Genomic DNA, 19,583 nt, shown 5'->3' on the forward strand with positions numbered 1-19,583 from the left:
ATGAAATATCAGCAGCAATGTATATGCTATGACTTGTAGCTTTGCTCCATCTGAGGAAGACTTAGCTGAATCTGGCTCAGGGAATTGAATAGTCCATGGTTTTGATTGTTTCAAATGTCTACATGAATATTGAGAGATAGCAGATGGAGTTTGAGTCAAAATGATGCAGTCTGAGATTTGATAATTGGTATTTGTTACCTATCTTATTATCAGCTTTTAGCCTCTTTTCTCAAATGTGTTAATAATGTAAAGGGATGTAAAGCTGTGAATAATTCATCTCTGCCTCTCTGTTCCTTGCACATGCATACCTAACCAGCAGAACAGGGCAGAACTTTCAGGAGAGTTTCCCTCATGACACTCACCTATGCCTCTGGAATCATCTCATGAATTCAGAATGGGAGGTTGTAGCCAAGGTCTCCCTTTCCTAACAAATATTTTCATTTACTCTCTACTGTGTGATAGTCTCTATAGTGTATTAATTGGTTCTTCTTGTAATCAACAAACCTGAGGATTTCTACTCTAAATGTGCAGAAATAACAGAAAAACATGGCTTACTCTTGCTTCAATTATATTCAGTCCTGTATCTCAATAATGCAAACAGAAGTGGGAGGGTTATCAAACCAAATGAATAATTTATAAAGTATCAAATCTATCCACATGCCAAACAAGAAAATCATCAAAAGGGAACATGAGTAAAGCCTAATGTATGCACCAGAGAACTGTGCAGTGTTGGCATAGTTCAAAGATACTCATATGAAACAATGAACTGTGGTGAGGCTGATTTCTGAAAGATATTGGTGAACCAGTTCCAAACCACCTTATAATAATGTAATAAACAAAAGATTATATTAACAAAACTGTAAATCTCAAAATCCTTGATCAATTTAAGTTTCTGAGGGAAAAGTGTGATCATATTTTTCGTGTGTTTTTCATTTTGCTTGTATTTTAGACCACATAATAGCTTTTGTCAGTAAGATATAAGCCAGTTTCCCCACATGGCTTTATAATGTATCCCACATATGGACCAAAAAAGCAACACATCTCTTTCATTGGTCTCCAGGCCTTCTAATTATTTCCTGTATAATTATAAATGCATACTTACATAGTTTTGCAAAGAAAATATTTATCATCTTTCAAAAAGGTTGTTTAAAAAAATATTAAATTGGGATAAATTAAAATTAAGCAGTGGAGATCAAATGTCATAAGGGACTTTAGTTTCCTATTAAAAACAATTTCTATAATATCCATAAATACTCATAATTTTACTAAAACCAGTGAATACATTTCAGGCCATTCAAAGCCATTTGAAATTAAAAATGTTATTCCAGATAGAGACTAGGATGAATGCGTAATTTAGTCATGTTAATTATTGAGGTTGAAGAGGGAATTCAGCACTTTAGTGTGAATGAAATTTTCGATACTAAGGGTGAGTCCTTAGTTAGGTTATGCAGAGCCTTGCAGAGGCTTTCTACTAGATTATATAAATTATTGTAGAAACCATCAGAAAGATCAATAGAAGGAGTTTTCTCATTATACAATATAGATCTTAATTAGTGTATGATCCAGCAGCCATTAGTATCCTGATAAACCATACAGTTGTGGAAACTTAAGCATGTAGAAGCTTGTTAATTTTTTCTGGAAAGAAAATAATAAATGTATTAGGAAAAAAACCCAACTTATTGACATATGGAACAGGAAATAGCGATTTAACAGCATGGCAATAAATAATACTTTTAAAGACCTTCTCCAGATATCCCTGAGGCTGCTGAGTCATTCCAGGACTGTGTGCACTGAAAGAGCCGTGCTAATGAGCACAAAGTGGAATTTGGTTCTTGTGTTCACCACTGTCTATCTACCCAAAACAAAAACTGTGTTAGCGTTCACAGCAATCTGCAGAAGGACCAGGCAGGCTGTAAGCAGTGTGCTGAGTGGCTTCTGCTCAGTTTATTTTGTGTGTAATTGGACTGTTATTATAATTTTTAGCCTGGTTCTGCTGAATGGCTTCCTTTCCATTGTTCTTTTTGACCTTCTAATACAGATGTAGCCAAAAAGGAACAGTTTGGGCCTCACTGCAATTCAGGCTGTTACTGAAAAACTATGGTATAACTGAGAACTTTGGTTTAACCAAATGAATTCTGCTGTAGATCTGTTTGGAAAAAAAGAAAGTCTTCATATCCTTTATTTCACTGTCTCAACTAGTAGTTTTGAGCACCTTCTCCATATCTAAAAAATAAAATCAAATAAAAGAAGGAATTTTTAAATGTGTTGTGATTTTTATTCCAGTTAAAAACCCATCAAGTGTTTTTTATACAGTTGTTAGGTGCTTTTTGAAATACTAGGGGAAGTTTCAGGCATTTCAAATTTTGCTGTTAAGTGTTTAAGTTGGTATAATTTTTGCTTCTTCATGTTTCTGAAAGATTTGCCACATGCTGTTTGGTTTAAAGGACCTGTTTCTGAAGGGCTTTCTGTCAAGAGAACTGGTGATGGTGTCAAGGATGTGATGTGCTTACCTGTCAGGTGGTAATACATTAACTTGTATTTGTAGCTATCAAATTTTGCAGAAAAAAAGTAGCTGAATTATTTCTCATGGTTTTCTGTTGCACAGCGAAAATGAAATCTTAACCCATATTTCTGTAAATGTTAGTTTAGCACTTAGAAAAATTACCCTGTAGTTTAAAGTAGGATGTGAAGATTGTGAGATCAGATGAATTCTAGCTAAATGTCTCAGTAGATAATTTATGTTTGCTACAGGGCCATTCTGTCATTCTGTCTGTAGAACATTGATTCACTTTTAAATTATTATCTCTGTCAGCATCCACTGTCACAGTACTATATGAAGATGATGTTAGAAGGGACCTTCTTCAGCTCCTGCATTCAAATTCTCTTTGAACCACCATCCTTTTGCTTTACAGAATGCACTTACGGAGTTGAACTTATCTTTTGTGTGAAATAAAGTAACATTACAAGTGTAAATTGAATTTTCTCTGTTATTTTGAAATAAATCCAGATCATAAATTGGGATAATTCTCTGTTTATGAAGGCTGTCCAAAATACATGTCAATTAAGAGGGACATATGTAGTAGGGCATAGCCTTCTTACTGACTGTCACTGAAAAGACTGGAAGTTTTGGCAAAGATATGGCAGCCTTGGTCAGTATCTGGAATTATATTTCCTATTTTACCTAAACCACTCAAAATGCAAACTGAAACAAACACATTCCATGCAGATTATTCAAGTCTCAGGGAAATGTATATGAAAGATGGATTTTGATATGGAATTATTATGGAAAGGTTAGCCTGGACAGAGATAAAAAAATCCATCATTGAGCATGTGCTCAATGATTCATTGGACATGAATCTTGTAGGATCATAAAATTCTGGTGAATTTTACCTGTGCATATCTAACTAATGATATGTAAGTTAGAATTTTGACATATATCTATGTCAAAAAATCGAATTGTCTTATTCCTGAGTATTTCAAATGCTTTCATCCTGTCAGATCCCAAAGGACCTGTCAGGTGGTCTAGTCTGAAATCACAAACAAGATTGGTGTAGATTTTACAATCTCCTGGTGTGCAACAATACACAGTGTTCTCAGTGGCTGCTAAATGTGGGTTACACTCAGCTGAAAGGGTGCAGTGAGTGATAGGCCAGCTCATGGTCTGGTCTCTTAGGAAAGGGTTCATTCTGTAAAGTCAAAAATAGGCAGCTACTCAAAGCTGATGGCTTATTTTATATTCATGGGTAGAGATAATTCTTCCATTTTGTCTTAGGTATATGATTTTTCAGGAAGAATCCTGGACCTGCCTATATATTTCTTTATTTCCTATACAGAAAATTGATTGATGTCAGGAAATAGCTCCCCCAAGGCTGTTGGCATACAGTGAGAGAACAAATTGCGGAACATTATCTCATTCTCTGTAACTTTTCACATTTTTATTTGTGTTCATTAAGCTGTCATATGGTTTTGAAAGGCTCTTTTCACTTTTCAGTAAGGAAATAATTCCTGCCCTTGATGAAAATCATTATTATTATTAGGTAAAACCTAGATTAAACACTTCTAAAGGTCATCATTCTTAGCATTTTCTTTTCAGAGACATGAATATTTACATCTCTTTTTTCCCAGAGAATATGCTATTTTCATGTGACTTTTCTAATCTGCATTTTTAGGTAAAGCTCTTGTTTCAGTGTTATTATCACTACAATTATTTGGGCTCATAACTGAAATATCAATATTATATACAGCAATAATTAACTTTTTTCCAAGTTAAGTAAATTTTTAAAAGGTTGTTTCACTGTCTGAAGTTTTGTGGTTGAATTTTTGGTTCCACTGAAATCAGTGTTCAGTTATAGCCAGTAACTTTCTTCAACACACTTGGCCATACATATACATATACATATACATATACATATACATATACATATACATATACATATACATATACATATACATATACATATACATATACATATACATATACATATACATATACATATACATATACATATACATATACATATACATATACATATACATATACATATACATATACATATACATATACATACATATATGTGGTTTATTGTGTTGTATTATATGGTTATATGTATAAGGGTGTCTAAGTATTTCAACATTACACAAATACAGACTTTTTTTATCCATATGAAATGTTGATATTTATACTGTGCAAAGTTTGTGGTACTGATTCATTACATTGTTGTAATTAAAACACTTGAGATGAATTTTTATATTATTTCATACTTTTTTTTTTTCTTTTTAGCTTCCCCATGGGTAGATAAAAGTCGAACTCCTAACAAAATAGATCTGTATGATGTACGCAGAAGACCATGGTAAGCTTTCTTTTTAAAGGTTTGGTGTATATATATACAAATCATTTGCTTTCTATATATTACTGTAAAAATATTTTTTTCTCTTTTTTTTAATGCTATTAGATGTTATTCTTTTACATATTAGATGTTATTCTTTTCTTTTTAAAACTGGTTAGTTTTTCTAAATAAATGATTTTCAAATTTTACTCCTTGTTATGCAATATCTGCTATAGTTGTTGTACTATTGGATTACATGGACTTTTCATAAGAGGATAACTATCAAATATGTGTAAGACAGTTAAAACTCTGATTTTGTGCCAAAATCAGTTATAATCCAGAGTATTATACTGAACCATTCTTCTAGACTTTTGCAAATATTTGAAATGTGTCTCAGTGGTTTAGACCAGCAATAAAATCACTAGTTGTTTAAAAGATGGGAGAGCGGCAGGATTACTTCTTATGATTTTTTTTATGTAAGCCTCTCAAGACATAAAGCATTTTGATACTTGAATATAGTTGGATATATTTTTTTCAAAGGACTAAGTATTTCTGCCTAAGCTGAGCTGAGTAATAATTCATCTGTCATCAAGATCTTTAGCTCTGAAAGAGCATTCCTGCTTTTCAGTTATGTGATAACAGTGAATTTTGATTAGTATATCCTACATCCAGACTACCTTAATGTGGTTTAGACTTAGATTTACTTAGGAGACACAGCAAGAGGGGAAATGACACCGAGGTTTTGAATTAGCTACAAAAGGATTTTGTTGGTTCAGCTAGTTTGAGGTTATAGAACACAGTGTGTCTTCCATCACACACAAAAAAAAGTTTATGCAAATTTATGTACTTCATACCATTTATATATTTCAGGTATATCCAAGGAGCTGCATCTCCCAAAGACATGCTTATTTTAGTGGATGCGTAAGTGTTTAATGTCTGAATATTGACATTAGCAAGATAAAAGTACTTTGATACATTGAACAAATCTCAGTCTGCTGAAAAATAGAGGGTATTAACAGGTCTTTGTATGCAAGTTTCAAAAATCTTGGTATGAGCAAAATAAATATATAATAGAAAATAGTTACAAAAATCCCAAACCACACATGAAAATTATTTAAACTGGAGACAAGGAAATGTTGTTTTTTTTTAAATCACTTCAATATTTTTCTGTTTTCAGCTTACTAATTACTGGAGCAATCAAGTTAATATTTCTCATGTGCATGCCAAGAATTTTTTTAAAGCACAAACATACAAACAAATAACTAGAAGCATTACAATAGATGTGATAATGATTTAATGAGCCTGAAAGATAAGAATGTATGTGGACTTTGTGTTTTTTTACAATACAGATTTAAAAATTGCCAAGTTTGGTTGCTACAAAGCATTGCTAGAAAGCAAGCAAAGAAATGAATAAAAGCTTCCTCTCTGCTTCAGCAAGACTTCCGTGGTGTTGGCAATGTTGAGGGACTGAAGGGAGCATTGAACCTGACGTGTCAGATTGCTTTGTGCTGAAAAGCTTCTCAGGCATAGAATTTGCATTTAATGTTTTTACTTGTGGTGAAGTGCTTTCATATCAGCAGTGAGTTTTATCAACATTTGTTATTTCTTCACTTCAGCTTAGGTTTTGCCTTGAATCAAAGAAGCTGTCATTTGCATCTCTGGAAATCCAGAGCTGTAAATCTGTGTGTAGGAGTATAAAATGTTTAGATAATGCATTTGCTGAAGGTGGTAAACTCAGATTTCTTGAAAAGAAAATGAGTAAAGGATGTAGCATTATGACCCCATCTAAGGCACAGGACAGAAACTTTGTATGCCAGTTTTGGACTTACTTTAATAATGAAAAATAGTTTAATAACATTAATGATGAGCTAGAGAATTCAGAAATTAAATTGAAAATTTTAGTGCGAAAGTTGGTGGAAGTTCTGGTGGGTGCTCTGTATTTTCTTTTAATGTTTTATATAATATTTGCTGAATTCAACTTTTCTATTGTGGGTTTTTGTTAGGAGTGGGAGTGTCAGTGGATTGACCTTGAAGCTGATCCGCACGTCGGTCATTGAGATGTTGGAGACCTTGTCTGACGATGACTTTGTGAATGTAGTTTCCGTGAGTATCTGTTCTTTCCACAAAATTTGCATTGTCAACAAAGCCAAAAGCAAATTACTTTTAATACCAGGTGTGAGACTTGAATGTTAAGCTGCAAAGAGACTTAAAATATATTGTATTTGTTTTCTTATAAAATAAAATGTATGTCCTAGATTTGATATTATATATACATGTGAGTGAAGGGCAAAAGTAATTTAAATAAACACCTGCATAGCCAAATTCTCCTTTCCAATATAATTCTATGGTCTGTATAAAACCTCTCCCATTAGATTGCTATATGGAAATCCTCTTGAAATAATTGCTGGTTCCCAGACTTTCTACACAGAAGATATTTGGATTGCTCATGTTGTTTGATTCATAATGACAGTAGATGTGGAGCCATATATCTGACCTCCCAAGAAATGTTTCTGAGAAGTTCTACAGTTCTTCACCACTTGATGGGTGGCAAAAGAATTTTTCTCATAATAAATAATAAAATAGAAGAATCCATGAAGAAGGTATGGGAAATTTTCCATTTTCAGGTGAATACCTTGGATGTCATGTTCTAGCCTTAAGCAAAGCTTTTTAAGTTTTTTTTATTAAGCTGCTCAACTGTAGAGTTTTGATTCTAAGGATTTAGGACATATATTTAAAAACAAGAGGCAGCCTCAGTGAGTAACTGGAATTATTTTGGAGATAATTTCCACTTGTAGAGTCATGTTGTAGCCAGCCTAAGGGAGAAATTCGTGAAATATAACTAAAAGAAATCTTTTTATAAACCACTTATTGTTTCATTGTTTGCTGAGAGTATAGCTACAACTTTCTGTAAGGAGCAGACAAGCACTTACTCCCAATGGTGTTTCCTTTGTTAAAGTTTTTAATAGTGGATAACACCATTTTCCTTGGTCTAAATTGCAGTGATAAAACAAAACAAACCTCTAATGTTTTTTATTATTGTTATTAACGGAAATAAGCTTCTCTGTAATGGTACTGGGGAGTTGAGATCTTCTTTGTTTCACCGATTAAAAAAAAAACCAAAACCACTTGTAATCCTAAACTGGTGGAAATTGATTACTGTGTTCAGTGGAGCTGTGCCAGCTTTCACTGCTGGAAAATCTGGACCCTCTACTACCTCTTGATTTACACATAATTCCAAACTCTATTGTTACATTTGCTCCAAGATGGCCAGAAATAGTGTATTTTAATGCTAAGCCTTCCCTAGGCTGTGAGTATTTTATTAGCTAAAGTTCACTATTATTCTAATGAGGCCTCAAGGTTGTGATTTGTGTCAAAAAAGGACCTGTAATCCTTAAATATTTTCTACAGTATATTTCCCCAGGGGTTTGTTATTATAATATATAAGGGCCATTTTTTCCCTTTGAATGAACTTTAGAGGCTCACATCAGAAATTTGACTGCAGAACCAAAGAGGACATTTTGGTCATGTTGTTTTCATCATCATCATCATCACATGCCTGTGAGGGCAACAATCACAAAATGTCCATAAAAGAACAGGGCATCTCTAAATTTTCATAAAGTTCTGTTTGGTGTTGTGCCCTTATAATTTAAAAGTCTTTATTAAAAGTTTTCAGTATTATAATTACTTTTGTATAACCTGTGCTTTCCTGTATTCAGATGATTTATTAATGGAATTGTGGTGGAGGTGTAACAATATGTATATAAAATACTTTATTTCTCTAATAGACAGGAAGTCATAGCTATAGATAGGGAACAAATGGTTGTACTACTATAAGGCATTCTATAAGTAACAGAAGTGAACACAGAAGTTTGGTCCTTGAAGATTTTTTTAAAATATTTCTTTTGTTTTTTAAAGATTTGGCAGAATCAGTTTAACAGTTAGACTAGATAGTCTTCAAAGTCTTTTTCAACATAAATGATTCTATGGGTCTGTCATCTTGATTCACAAATATTCCAGAATGGAGTAGGTATACCTGAATTTCAACTCTGGTGTTTTCTTAGTAAACTCAACACACAAAAGATCAACTTAAACATTTTGTTCTAGTTGAAATAAATACAACTAATTCTATATTTATTTTTTTTAAAATTTATACAATATATTGCATGTTTTTGTTTAAGAACATTATCACCTGAAGCATCCCAATATTAGACATGACAGGGCAATGGAGAAGTCTGAAAAGCTAGGTGAAAATGTTCAGTTAATACAGCATTAGCATATGGATGTATGAACATTAACACTAACTGGAAGTTCTCTGCAATTTTTCTTTCCCTCATGGATCTTTTGGCCTAAAATGTGACAGTTGTTTTATGGCTTGTTAGCTTTAATAACCATGGAGTCTTTGGTCTGGGGTTTTGAGTTAACTAGAGAGCTGTTCCAGCGCTAACCTCTGCCAAGATGTTGTCCCACAAAGCCCATATGCACAATGATTCATGCCCACAACTGAAAGACGTGAATTTAAGCTCACGTCAATCACTTCTTATAAGTGACAGGAGGATTTAACAAACTGTGCCTTGTATATGATGAAATCCTAGAGAAAAAAAAACCTTTAAAGTAGATGTACTAAAAACATTAGTTCTACTGAATAAACATAGCTCCTGCATTTAATTCCAGGGAAAAAAAGGTTGAATGAGCTATTAAGTTGTAAAAAGATAGCCAGGGGTTAATATATCATGGTTCCCTTTGGGATTTGCATGTTCCTTATCTGAAGTGCTGTGCTTTGTTGCAGGGAGAAAACCTGCTGTTTGAGAGGGCTTAAATGTATGAGTTATACAGCTGTTTTCCCACTAATCCGGTTATAGGCTTTGATAGCAGCGAGCGGTAGATGATAGGGGCAGCAGTTCTATCCCAGCACGTCGTGATTTAGTGACTTGGTTTCAGATGTTGACACAGAGAGTGTAATTTGTTTGTGATTGTGGGTAGTGTGCAGGAGAAATGTATTTCAAATCTGCAGAGGTGCAGAAAGCCACACAAAGGAGAAATCTCCCTCACAGCAACAGATGTGTTAAAGGTCAGGAGCTGTTGTAGTTTTAAATTCACTTAGCCTTTAGAAAAATTCAAACTAGTATTTACTGTTTAGGAACTGGAAATTAAATGTCATGAGCATACAAGATAGAACAGAATCATATTGTGGGAAAATTGAAAGCTCATCTCCTGCTTTTGTGCAGTTCTGCGCATTGAGTAAACTCATAGGGAAGGTGATTTCTCCATGAATAGATTTCAAAGAAAAAACTATGCACCCAGCCTACAATATTATTTTTGTGGATAAAAAAATCTGTGGACGATACACCTCTTTTCCCATTGATTTTTAATAGCAGTTTTTCATGTAATTCTACAGCTCAGTGGTTGCAAACCTGTTTACATTGTCTCTCTTCTAAGTTGGAAAAATCTCCTAATTGAAATATTTAAATATGGTAACAGAGGGAAAAGAAAGTTTTGTCACAGTCTTTTCAATATATCAAAGGGCTCCTTTCCCTTTTTGCTACATGATCCATCCTGTATTCTGCAGTTCATATTGCACCTATATTATCTTAAACACAGAGAGGTGTTCCTTTCATTCTGGGAGCTACTTTCTTAAGTTTATTTTAATAATTAACATCCCATGGGTGGAAACCTTAGCCTGAAGTCTTGGTGGGGGGAGGAGGATGCTGGATTCTACAGCCGGGTAGCACGCCATGCTTATACTATCTTTGCCAGAAATTTTAGCTTTGTGAGTGTTCTTCTGTTTGGTTGGCAAAAACTTGAAGAATTTTATTTAAAAATAACTTAAACTCTGTTTCCTTTATTATTCCAATACAATATTTTTAGGTTGCCTGAAATTAAATTGCATACTTAAATGGTATGACAGATTTTTTTATTGTGTTTTCGACTTTTGACCCAGAAAAGTGCAGTGGTGCTTAGTTTTTCCAAAAGCATCTCTACTTGATGGAGAAATTAAACATGATCATGGTATCAGTGGCACTGAAGTATTTCTGTTGGTGGATCTAGAGGAAATGAGGAGGACTCCTATATGAAGGGGTTTTCCTATGTACTTTGTTTCTTACTTTTTCATTTTCCTTAATAGACAAGACTGAGGGGAAAACTTGAAGATGCCTGACATATTTTCTATTATTTGACAAATGAAAAACTAGATAGAGAGTCAGGTTCCCTCTACAATAAGTATATCTGCATAAGAACCTCTCTTAGTGATTTAATTCTGAAGCATGTCATGTGGCTGCAATTAACTGTACAGGCTCCTCATCATCATAGCTGTGTGAGGCAGTAAACAAATACATGTAATTCCTTTTTTTTGGCAGGGTACATGGTTTGGGTTTTTTTTTTCATAGTCACTGAAAAGTGATAGAAGGGCAAGATTAAGTCTGAGTGTTGAACTTCCTGATTCTCTTAACAGCAATCCATCTAACTGACCTTGCAGTTTGTCTTAAATTGAATGGTTCATTTTCAAGAAAAGGGGAACAATGATTGCTGCAGATAAACACATCTTTGTAGCAATGTTCCTTAATGGAAAATCATTATCATTCCCTAATGGTAGGTCATTATCTTGCATCTTCCATATTCAAGGAGCAAGTGAATTAAATGAGGTTTTTTTTCATACAGGTATATTTAAGAAGCACTGTAGGTGCAGGGTTAAAAAAAGCCCAAGGAAGTGATGATCAAAATCTAGTATTCAATTTATTCATTGCTAATAATTACAGGTAGAGGAAGGCTATGTATCCATGGAAATATATGTAGGGGAAATATATCTGAAGGACATGTTTAGCAAATATAATGAAGATAAGCATTCTGAAAATAACAATGAAGAAAATTTGGAAATTATGGAAACCGAGGCATTATTAAGAAGTTGGAAAGAAATTTCTTTTTAGCAGCAGGAGTTACAGTACTATAAACAGCATCATGTAATTTATTGTAGAATTATGTTTCTTTTTACCTTGTCTCCAAAAGGAAAGTCAAGAAAGGAGTCAGTGAAGACTTTTAACAGTAAAAGTCTTTCAGGTGGGGCTGGAGTTGAGAGGAAGATTATGGTAGGGAGGATATTATATTAGCTGACTCTTTTGAAATGAGGTTAACTTCAGTGGCACCCTGATCCTCACGAGAGCAAATTACACAGTTTGTTGTCAAGAAAAAGAAAATTGAGGGACCACTAGGACTTGAGCTTCTTGCAGTCTTCATCTGACATGATGAACCAGAAATGCTTGTACAGCTTCAGTGACAGGGGTAGAGGTAACTTTTCATCTAAATGGTGTATGGATTGATGGTTCCCTTTCCCTCCTGGAAGGCAAATTATAAGTGTTTGAACTCAGATTTTGACTGTATGACTCCTTTGTTGTGGCTGAATACTGTTACATATGTGTGCAAGAGATCAGTAATTTAATACAAAAAGGATTGGCTCAGATTTTTCAAAAAACATTGTAGGTGTTTGCTCTGAGGACTGAAAGTGTTTTACAGGTGATTGCTTGGCTCTAGAAAGCATTTTCTCACACACCTGAGTGCATCATCTGAGAAGCTGTGTTTGAGGCATGCTCTCAAACTCACAGAATTCAAGGGTTTTTTTGGTTGTTCTGGGGTACAGAAATAAATAGTTTAATGACTGATGTCATCACAGATGAGAAGTGCTCTTGCTGGGGAAACTCTTGTATCCATAGGTTCTCAAACCTGTCAGATAAAAACACTGCAAGAAGCACTAGTTGAAGCCAAATAAATTTGAATGGCATATAACTAGTTAAAATACCTTTAAAAATTCCATGGAAAGATTCTTGTTGTCTTCATATCAATATTTAATGGCTTTCTGGAAGATGCACTTTAAGTAAACATCTACCACTAAATGTAATTGTTGCAGTTTATTGCAGAAGTAGCCAAGGGAATTTTAATGATCCGTGATAGGTGGATGGTGAGACAGTATGCAAGAGGTCAGATTGGATTGTCTCATTACCTCTTTCAGCCTTAAATCAAGCATATGTAAAGATTTTGGTTGGTTGGTTGATTGGGGTTTTTTTTCTTTTTTTTTTTTTTCTTTTTGTTTTGTCCTGCCAACTTAAATATTTGTCCCAACTAGTTCATTAACCTTAGTTATTAATGGACTAGAAAGTACTTAATGACCCTGGTGTGATATAAATATTCAAAATAGTAAATATTGCAAAGCTTTCATCTTTGCAAACAGGGAATACATACCAATTACTTTTATATTTTCTCTATATACATAACAGTTTTTCCATGTCTATCTAGCAAAAGACACATTCAGTATTTAATCATTTTCTTATCCTTAAAATAAAATTTTCTTGTTAACTTCATTTTAACAAGCCCTGCAATATTGTCTGTGCAATAAGTCCAAATGACAAATACTTACATAATGCAGGCATATACAGAATAGTCTATGACAGAGGGGTGAAAATGCAGTGTTACTTTTCCATCCAGTGATGATATTCCTTGTGGTACTTGCTTACATTTCTTCTGGAATACCTGGCTTAAAATAATAATGTCAGTGTGTAAAAACCAATATAACATAAAAATCATGTCAATTCTTCTCTCTCTAAGAATTACAGCTCAAACCAGGACCATCTCCAGAAGCCAAATTGCCACATTCACCTGAGAACTGTGCTAGGCCTTTGTAACACCACAACCAGACAGATCCCACACAGAAGCTACTCATGTTTTTATTCAAAGACCATCTGGACATACCTGATATGTTGCTACAGGATTTAGAAAGAAAGAATGTGTTTCAACAATTTTTTCTTAATTTCTCATTTCAACTGAGCCTCATATAGCTACAAATAGACTTGACAAACCTTTAGAAGCTTAAGGTTTTTTTCTTTTAGAATGAAAAATTCTAAAAAGGCCAAGCCTTTTGAACTCTGGAATTTATTTGTTTATACATCTATTATTTTACCTGCAAGGGGAAAGCATATCATTGCAGATTCAACATCCCAAGAGAGCTGAGCTCTGTGCCATGTCTCCTACCAAATGTCTTCCCAATGGGTGCACTATATAATGGAGCACATGTATATACACACATACATACATAGCATATATTTATATATATGTAAATCAGGTCGTTCACACAGGCTGCACAAACAAATGCAGAGCAAACATGTGAACATACATATGAGTTTCACTGTTAGAGACTTCTAGGACCAGCACCTCTGTTTTACACAACTCTTTCATCTCCAAATCAACTAAATCATCTCCTTACTCTTATTTAAGGCTTCTTCTCTTAAATATTCCATACTAAGTCCTGTGCAAATCTGAAATGCACTTTATAGTTATTAACTGTAAATTGAGCTTGCTGTAGAAGGGAAATGTTCAAAATGTGTGTAAGATAGAAAAAAAAGACAGGAAAAGGTTTGGAAAAGGAGTAGTACAAATTTAAAAACAAGATCTGTTTCATTTTGTATCTGTCACAGAGCGTTAATTCTAGGGAAAAGAGTACTTGAGTGCAGGAAGAGCCAAAGGGAAGGGAAATTAGAAGCTCAAATTCTACATTAGGATGTCAGGAGCAGGAATATTGCTGGAAACTGTACATTTATTACTGTACAATATAGCTGACAGCTCCAGATGACTAGAAAAGTCACCTCCATTCCTACTTTGAGGGATTGCTTTGGGCATCAATACACATTTTTATTGTCTCCTCTTATAGCTGTCAAATGTCAGGGAGTCAGATTTCTAACTACATGAATGGGGGTCTATGATTTCCACAGTAAATCTGAGCTCTCTAGTATATTAGTAGTATTTTAAAAGAGTAGTTAATAAAAATTAGTATATAAAAAGTAGTATTTAAAATGCATAGTTTATTGATATATAAAATTATTTGATAGCTCTACCTCATGGTTCCACTGGCTAATAAATCTGTTGGCTCTTTCTAGTTTCTTAATTTTCAGCAAACCACAAATCTTACTAAAGACGCCCCTGCTTCATCAGACATATTGATCTTGGGATGTTTTATGGCATGTCAGATGCTGGACCAAAAGTGCATTGCTGAGTCATCTTTCCAGCTAGGAGACTCTTATCAGGAAGAGTTGTGACAATATCATTAAAAATTTGTATGGGAGAATGGTTTCTTGAATAATAAACTCATCCCGTACCAGTTCAGAAGAGGCTGGGCTGGGCTGGCTTTAATGATTCTTCTGGAGAAAGATGATTCACCATGTTAGTGAAAAAAGAAGAAAATGCAGGCTTTCCTGAAGTTTTGAGATGAGGCAGAGGCTATTTGTTCTGTGATCCCCTTTTTAAAAATATCCTTTCTGTAACAGTTATCTATTTGTGAGGTAATAGTTATGTGGGGCAGGCAGTGTCGTAGTTTGGAGTGAATCTAAAGGCTCTCCTAACTTAGGCAAAGCATGAATGAAATACTCATCAAGTTCTCAAGTCTCACACTTTCAAGACTCACACTTTTCCCTCCTGCCTTAGCAGCAGCATCTCCCATGTCAGCACTGTGCTGCTGCAGCCTCCTCAGGGCTCTGGAGCTGCAGGCACCTGCCCAGCCAGGCACAGTGCTCTGCCCTGAAAGGGGGACAGGCACATTGCAGTCAGCATGTGAGAATGCAGAGGTGAGGCTGTGCCCCTGCTGTCCCTCTGCCATGTGAGCTGATGCTAAAATGTGTGTCTATCTTGTAACTTCTTGCACCAATTCAACACTCATCTTCAAACCCTCAGTAACAATCTCACATATCAAGAGATTCTGTAGGTAACAGTTTTATACTTGAAACTTTATGTCTGATGACCAGTGAGGGGATGAGAAATGTTAGGGAAATTCAATGTAGACATTAGGAAAAGATTCTTCACTGAGAGGGTGGTCTGGCACTAGAACAGGCTCCCCTGGGAACTGGACATTACTCCAGGCGTGTCAAAGTTCAAGGAGTGTCTGGGCAATGCTCTTAGTCCTGTGGTTTAGATTTTGGTAGTCCTGCATGGAGCAGGGAGTTAAACCTGATGATCCTTATGGATCCCTTCCAACTGGATATATTCTCATGATTCATCTTTTTGGCAAGGGTGTTTCACGTTTTAAACAACTTGAATTTGACTGAATGAAGATTCTCCCAATCAAGTGATAACAAGAAAACATCTATAAAATATTTTTCTAGGAAGTTTCTTCCTGTTATAGCTCTCTTCCCCAGTGCATCTGGGGAGCAGTGCCATGGAGGGCAGGCTGCAGGGCTGCAGTGCTACAGCAGCGCTGGAGTTTAGATCAGCCAGCTTTCCCTGGGAGATGCTGAAGTTTACAGTACTGAATTTTTCAATAGGAGTCAGAAACACATGATTATAAGTAAATAATACATGCAAACTTAGCCACAGCAGCATAAAAAGACCATAAATTTCATGTTGCTAAGCAAATTCATCTTTCAGCCTACACTGACTTTCTGTGTTGTAACTCTGAGATTGACAGTGCAGCATCATACTTTATGCTCTGAACATTAATCCTGGGGTATTTAGTGGGAGCTCTGCATTGATTTATGTGCAGATAATAATATTGGTTATAAAGGTTAACAAAGCTAACTGAGAGCAGACTCTGACCTTATATTTGGCTTTTTCCCTAATATTTATTTTATATTCTTCTGCAATATTTTTTCAAGTTTTTTATTGATTTAACAGTTTTGTTGTTGTAGAATTCTGGTAATTCTGGTGTATGATTGACATATATATGCTTAACAGTGAAAAGAAATGCAATATATTTAAATCTCAGGAAATGCCAATAATGCAGATTGTCATATAATCCTAATTTTGTTTCATTGATACTTGAAATACAATTTTAGAAATACAGAAGTTCTCCTCAGTACTAGAATAATTTTCTTATATTTTCTCTACCATGTATCTGTAGGATTGTACTGAAGACTGTCTGTACATAAGCCATAGAATAAAAGAAAAAAGTTAATCTATATCAAGATATGAATGGTGAACTTTGATATCACTTCTCTCACGTCAAATTACAAATCTTTATTGCTTGAACGGCCTCAGTTTTTCTGTGTACTGAGAATTTACATGGGAATAAAACTTTGCAAATTGCCTTCATACTATTCTCCAAATGGGTTCTGATAAATATTTATAATATCTTCTCGCTGCTCAAATACAGATCCTAACTGGCCTTATTCAGGATTCAGTTATTCTTGGGATTAACCCTGAAATCCTATTACCAAGGCTAAAGCAGCAGGGAAAAAAAAAAAAAAAAAAAAAAGGAAAAAACAACAAAGCCGGATTTAGCTACAAAATGAAAGCCTGGTGAAATCAGATCTATTTCACTATTGCTCATTTAATACGTATAGATACAACTGGGTCACCAAGCTGATTTAGCCACGAGGTAGAATAGCATAGCAACAAACCTCAGCAGATTGAAAATCAGCAGCACCAAGATCTGAGTGAGTCTTTAGCAAACTCCCTACATTTTCCTCAACTTTCAGCTTTCCTGGAATGATGTTATTGATTTTTTATGCCTTTGGGATTTTGGTATTTTAAATGTATTTTATCTCTACAGAAAGTTTAAGTGCAGAAATTACTGCCTGGTTCAAGTTAGTATGATTTTCTATAAAAGATAAACATTTATGAATGTTTAAAAATGTCAACTTTCATGCAGTTTAAGTCAGGTTCTCATTTCATGTCAGAAATTTTGAAGAAGGAATTTTTTCTAGGGTTTAGTTGGGTGGGGTTTTTGGGGTTTTTTTTGCAGGTTGTTTGTCTGGTTTTTTGGATTTATTTTTTTTTTTTAAATTTGGTTGGTTGGTTTTTTGTTTGTTCAGATTTTGGTTTGGTTATTAGTTTGGTTTGTTTTTTTGTTTTGTTTTGGGCTTTTTGGGTTTTTTTCTGGGGTGGTTTCTTTTTTGGGTAGTTTTGTTTTGTTTTGTTACTACTAACGTAGAAATGCAATTCTATAAGATTCTGATTAAACATTGTATGTTGAATCAATAGATGTCAGTGAACAAACTGACAGAAGAGGGAGGCACTAGGTAAAGATGATTGTGAAAATCTGAAATTTTACAAGGACCTGGTCCTACATACTTTATGTGATCGCTTCTATAGGTTTTGGAAGCACAGAAGGACATACAGAAAGCAGGCTGTGGTTCACAGCTTTTCCATAATTTTCAACTTCTTAGAGTCAGGACCTCTTGTGTTCAAGATGTGGAAGTTTTCCTTTAAGGAGGAAGTTGAGATTTTTATATTTGTGGTTTTTGAATCATTTAGAACACGAATATATTTTATTGGTTTAGTTGAAATGAGAATTTTATCCTAGTCACAGAAAGCCACAATGTCCTCCACCAGAAATGTAAAATTTCACATTTCAGGGTACTTTTAAGACCAGTTCAACTTTTTTTGTTTTAGTGCCACCTAGTGACTAAAACTTGAATTTTTTCTTTTTCAATTTATTGGCATTTGGTTTTGCCTTTTGAAGTAATGAGATGCTTTACAGAAGATTTTATCCTTTTCAAACTGAATCACAGAGTTCATTCTGATTTCCTCTATTTCTTCTTGTGAGGATTTATGTTAAATTATAGCTATGGTTTTTGAGAAGTGTGGTTTGCTTTCTTGGTCATGTTAAATAATTAAGCAAAAAACTGTACATATTTATATTTATGTATACATATATAGATAGATTTGTATGAAGATGTCGTATACAGCAGAAAATAAATTGCTGAGTGTCAGAAACAGTAATAAGCACTTTCTGATAAAAATAAACTATTACCTCAAGATACTGTTCTTTAATGCTTTAAAACATTTCTTTTTTGATGCTCTTTTCAAAGCCTTCTGGTTTTGCTAGTGTTAGATAAATGTAAATTCTAAGACAGTGCAGTGAAGGGAATGCTCTGTGTTTCTTTTCGTAAAAGAAGCAGAATCAATTGAAATGTTTTATTTGTATTTAAATAACCTCCTACACTTGCCAACAGAATGATTTACGTTGGATTTTGGATTTATATCCCATAAATTTATATCCCTTATATATCTCCTTGGGAGATGGAGATATATTTAGAATTATAGAGAGAGATAGATGAGTATACAGAATAGAATTTGAAATATTCATCAATTCATACATTGTCTGTGAAATCAGGGATTTTCCTCTCACAGTGTTGTAGTCTTCAGAATTAATGGCATTAGCTGTATGAGCATTTTGAAGAAGTTTAAGTGATAAAATATTTATGAGAATTCATGCTTTAAAAATGTGTGCCTGTTTGACTGTGTGGTTTAAATGACTTATAGCTAATGTCTAATATAGGAAATAAATAATACCAAGGTAAAAGGCAAATTTGATGACTTGAAATTGTTTGCACAAGGGAAAGAGAAAAAGCATATTCTTGTAGTGGGGAATTAAGATTAAACCTTGTTGCCACACCTTTGCCTTGGATTTCCTTTTTTATTTCCTGTTGTTTCACTTTTCTCACCAATTAAATGAGAAAAGTTCTGAGCTATTTCAGAAGTCCAAGATACTGAATAATGTTTGAAAATGACTGTGATGTTAAAGTGTGGATGGCCCTGGGAGTTATATATGCTCTGAGTAACTTCCTGAAGTTTCCCAGCTAGGGAGAGGTTGGTGTCTGAAAAAAGCAGATTTATAAAAGAAGTTTCCAATAGACAGGGCAGTTTATATCTGCTGAGAAGATATAAAACAAGTATTAAAAATAATACAATTTTGGAAAATAACCCCACAATATATTATAAATAGTTTGAGTTTGGTTTTTTCCTGATCTATTTTGTTTCCTGGTTTGTTTTGGGTTTTTTCCGAGG

At 34.3% G+C, this 19,583-nt stretch overlaps 1 protein-coding gene across 1 annotated transcript in view; it reads left to right on the plus strand.

Moving 5' to 3' along the window:
- Positions 1 to 19,583, plus strand: part of LOC131593076 (voltage-dependent calcium channel subunit alpha-2/delta-1-like) — a 362,152-nt gene that overhangs the window by 257,058 nt on the left and 85,511 nt on the right. Inside the window, exons 8-10 of the mRNA XM_058865274.1 lie at positions 4,781 to 4,850; positions 5,697 to 5,747; positions 6,830 to 6,929. Of these exons, the coding sequence (XP_058721257.1) occupies positions 4,781 to 4,850; positions 5,697 to 5,747; positions 6,830 to 6,929 (221 nt within the window). The remainder of the gene's footprint in view (positions 1 to 4,780; positions 4,851 to 5,696; positions 5,748 to 6,829; positions 6,930 to 19,583) is intronic.

Source organism: Poecile atricapillus, chromosome Z (genome assembly GCF_030490865.1).
Source record: "Poecile atricapillus isolate bPoeAtr1 chromosome Z, bPoeAtr1.hap1, whole genome shotgun sequence".
NCBI lineage: Eukaryota > Metazoa > Chordata > Aves > Passeriformes > Paridae > Poecile > Poecile atricapillus.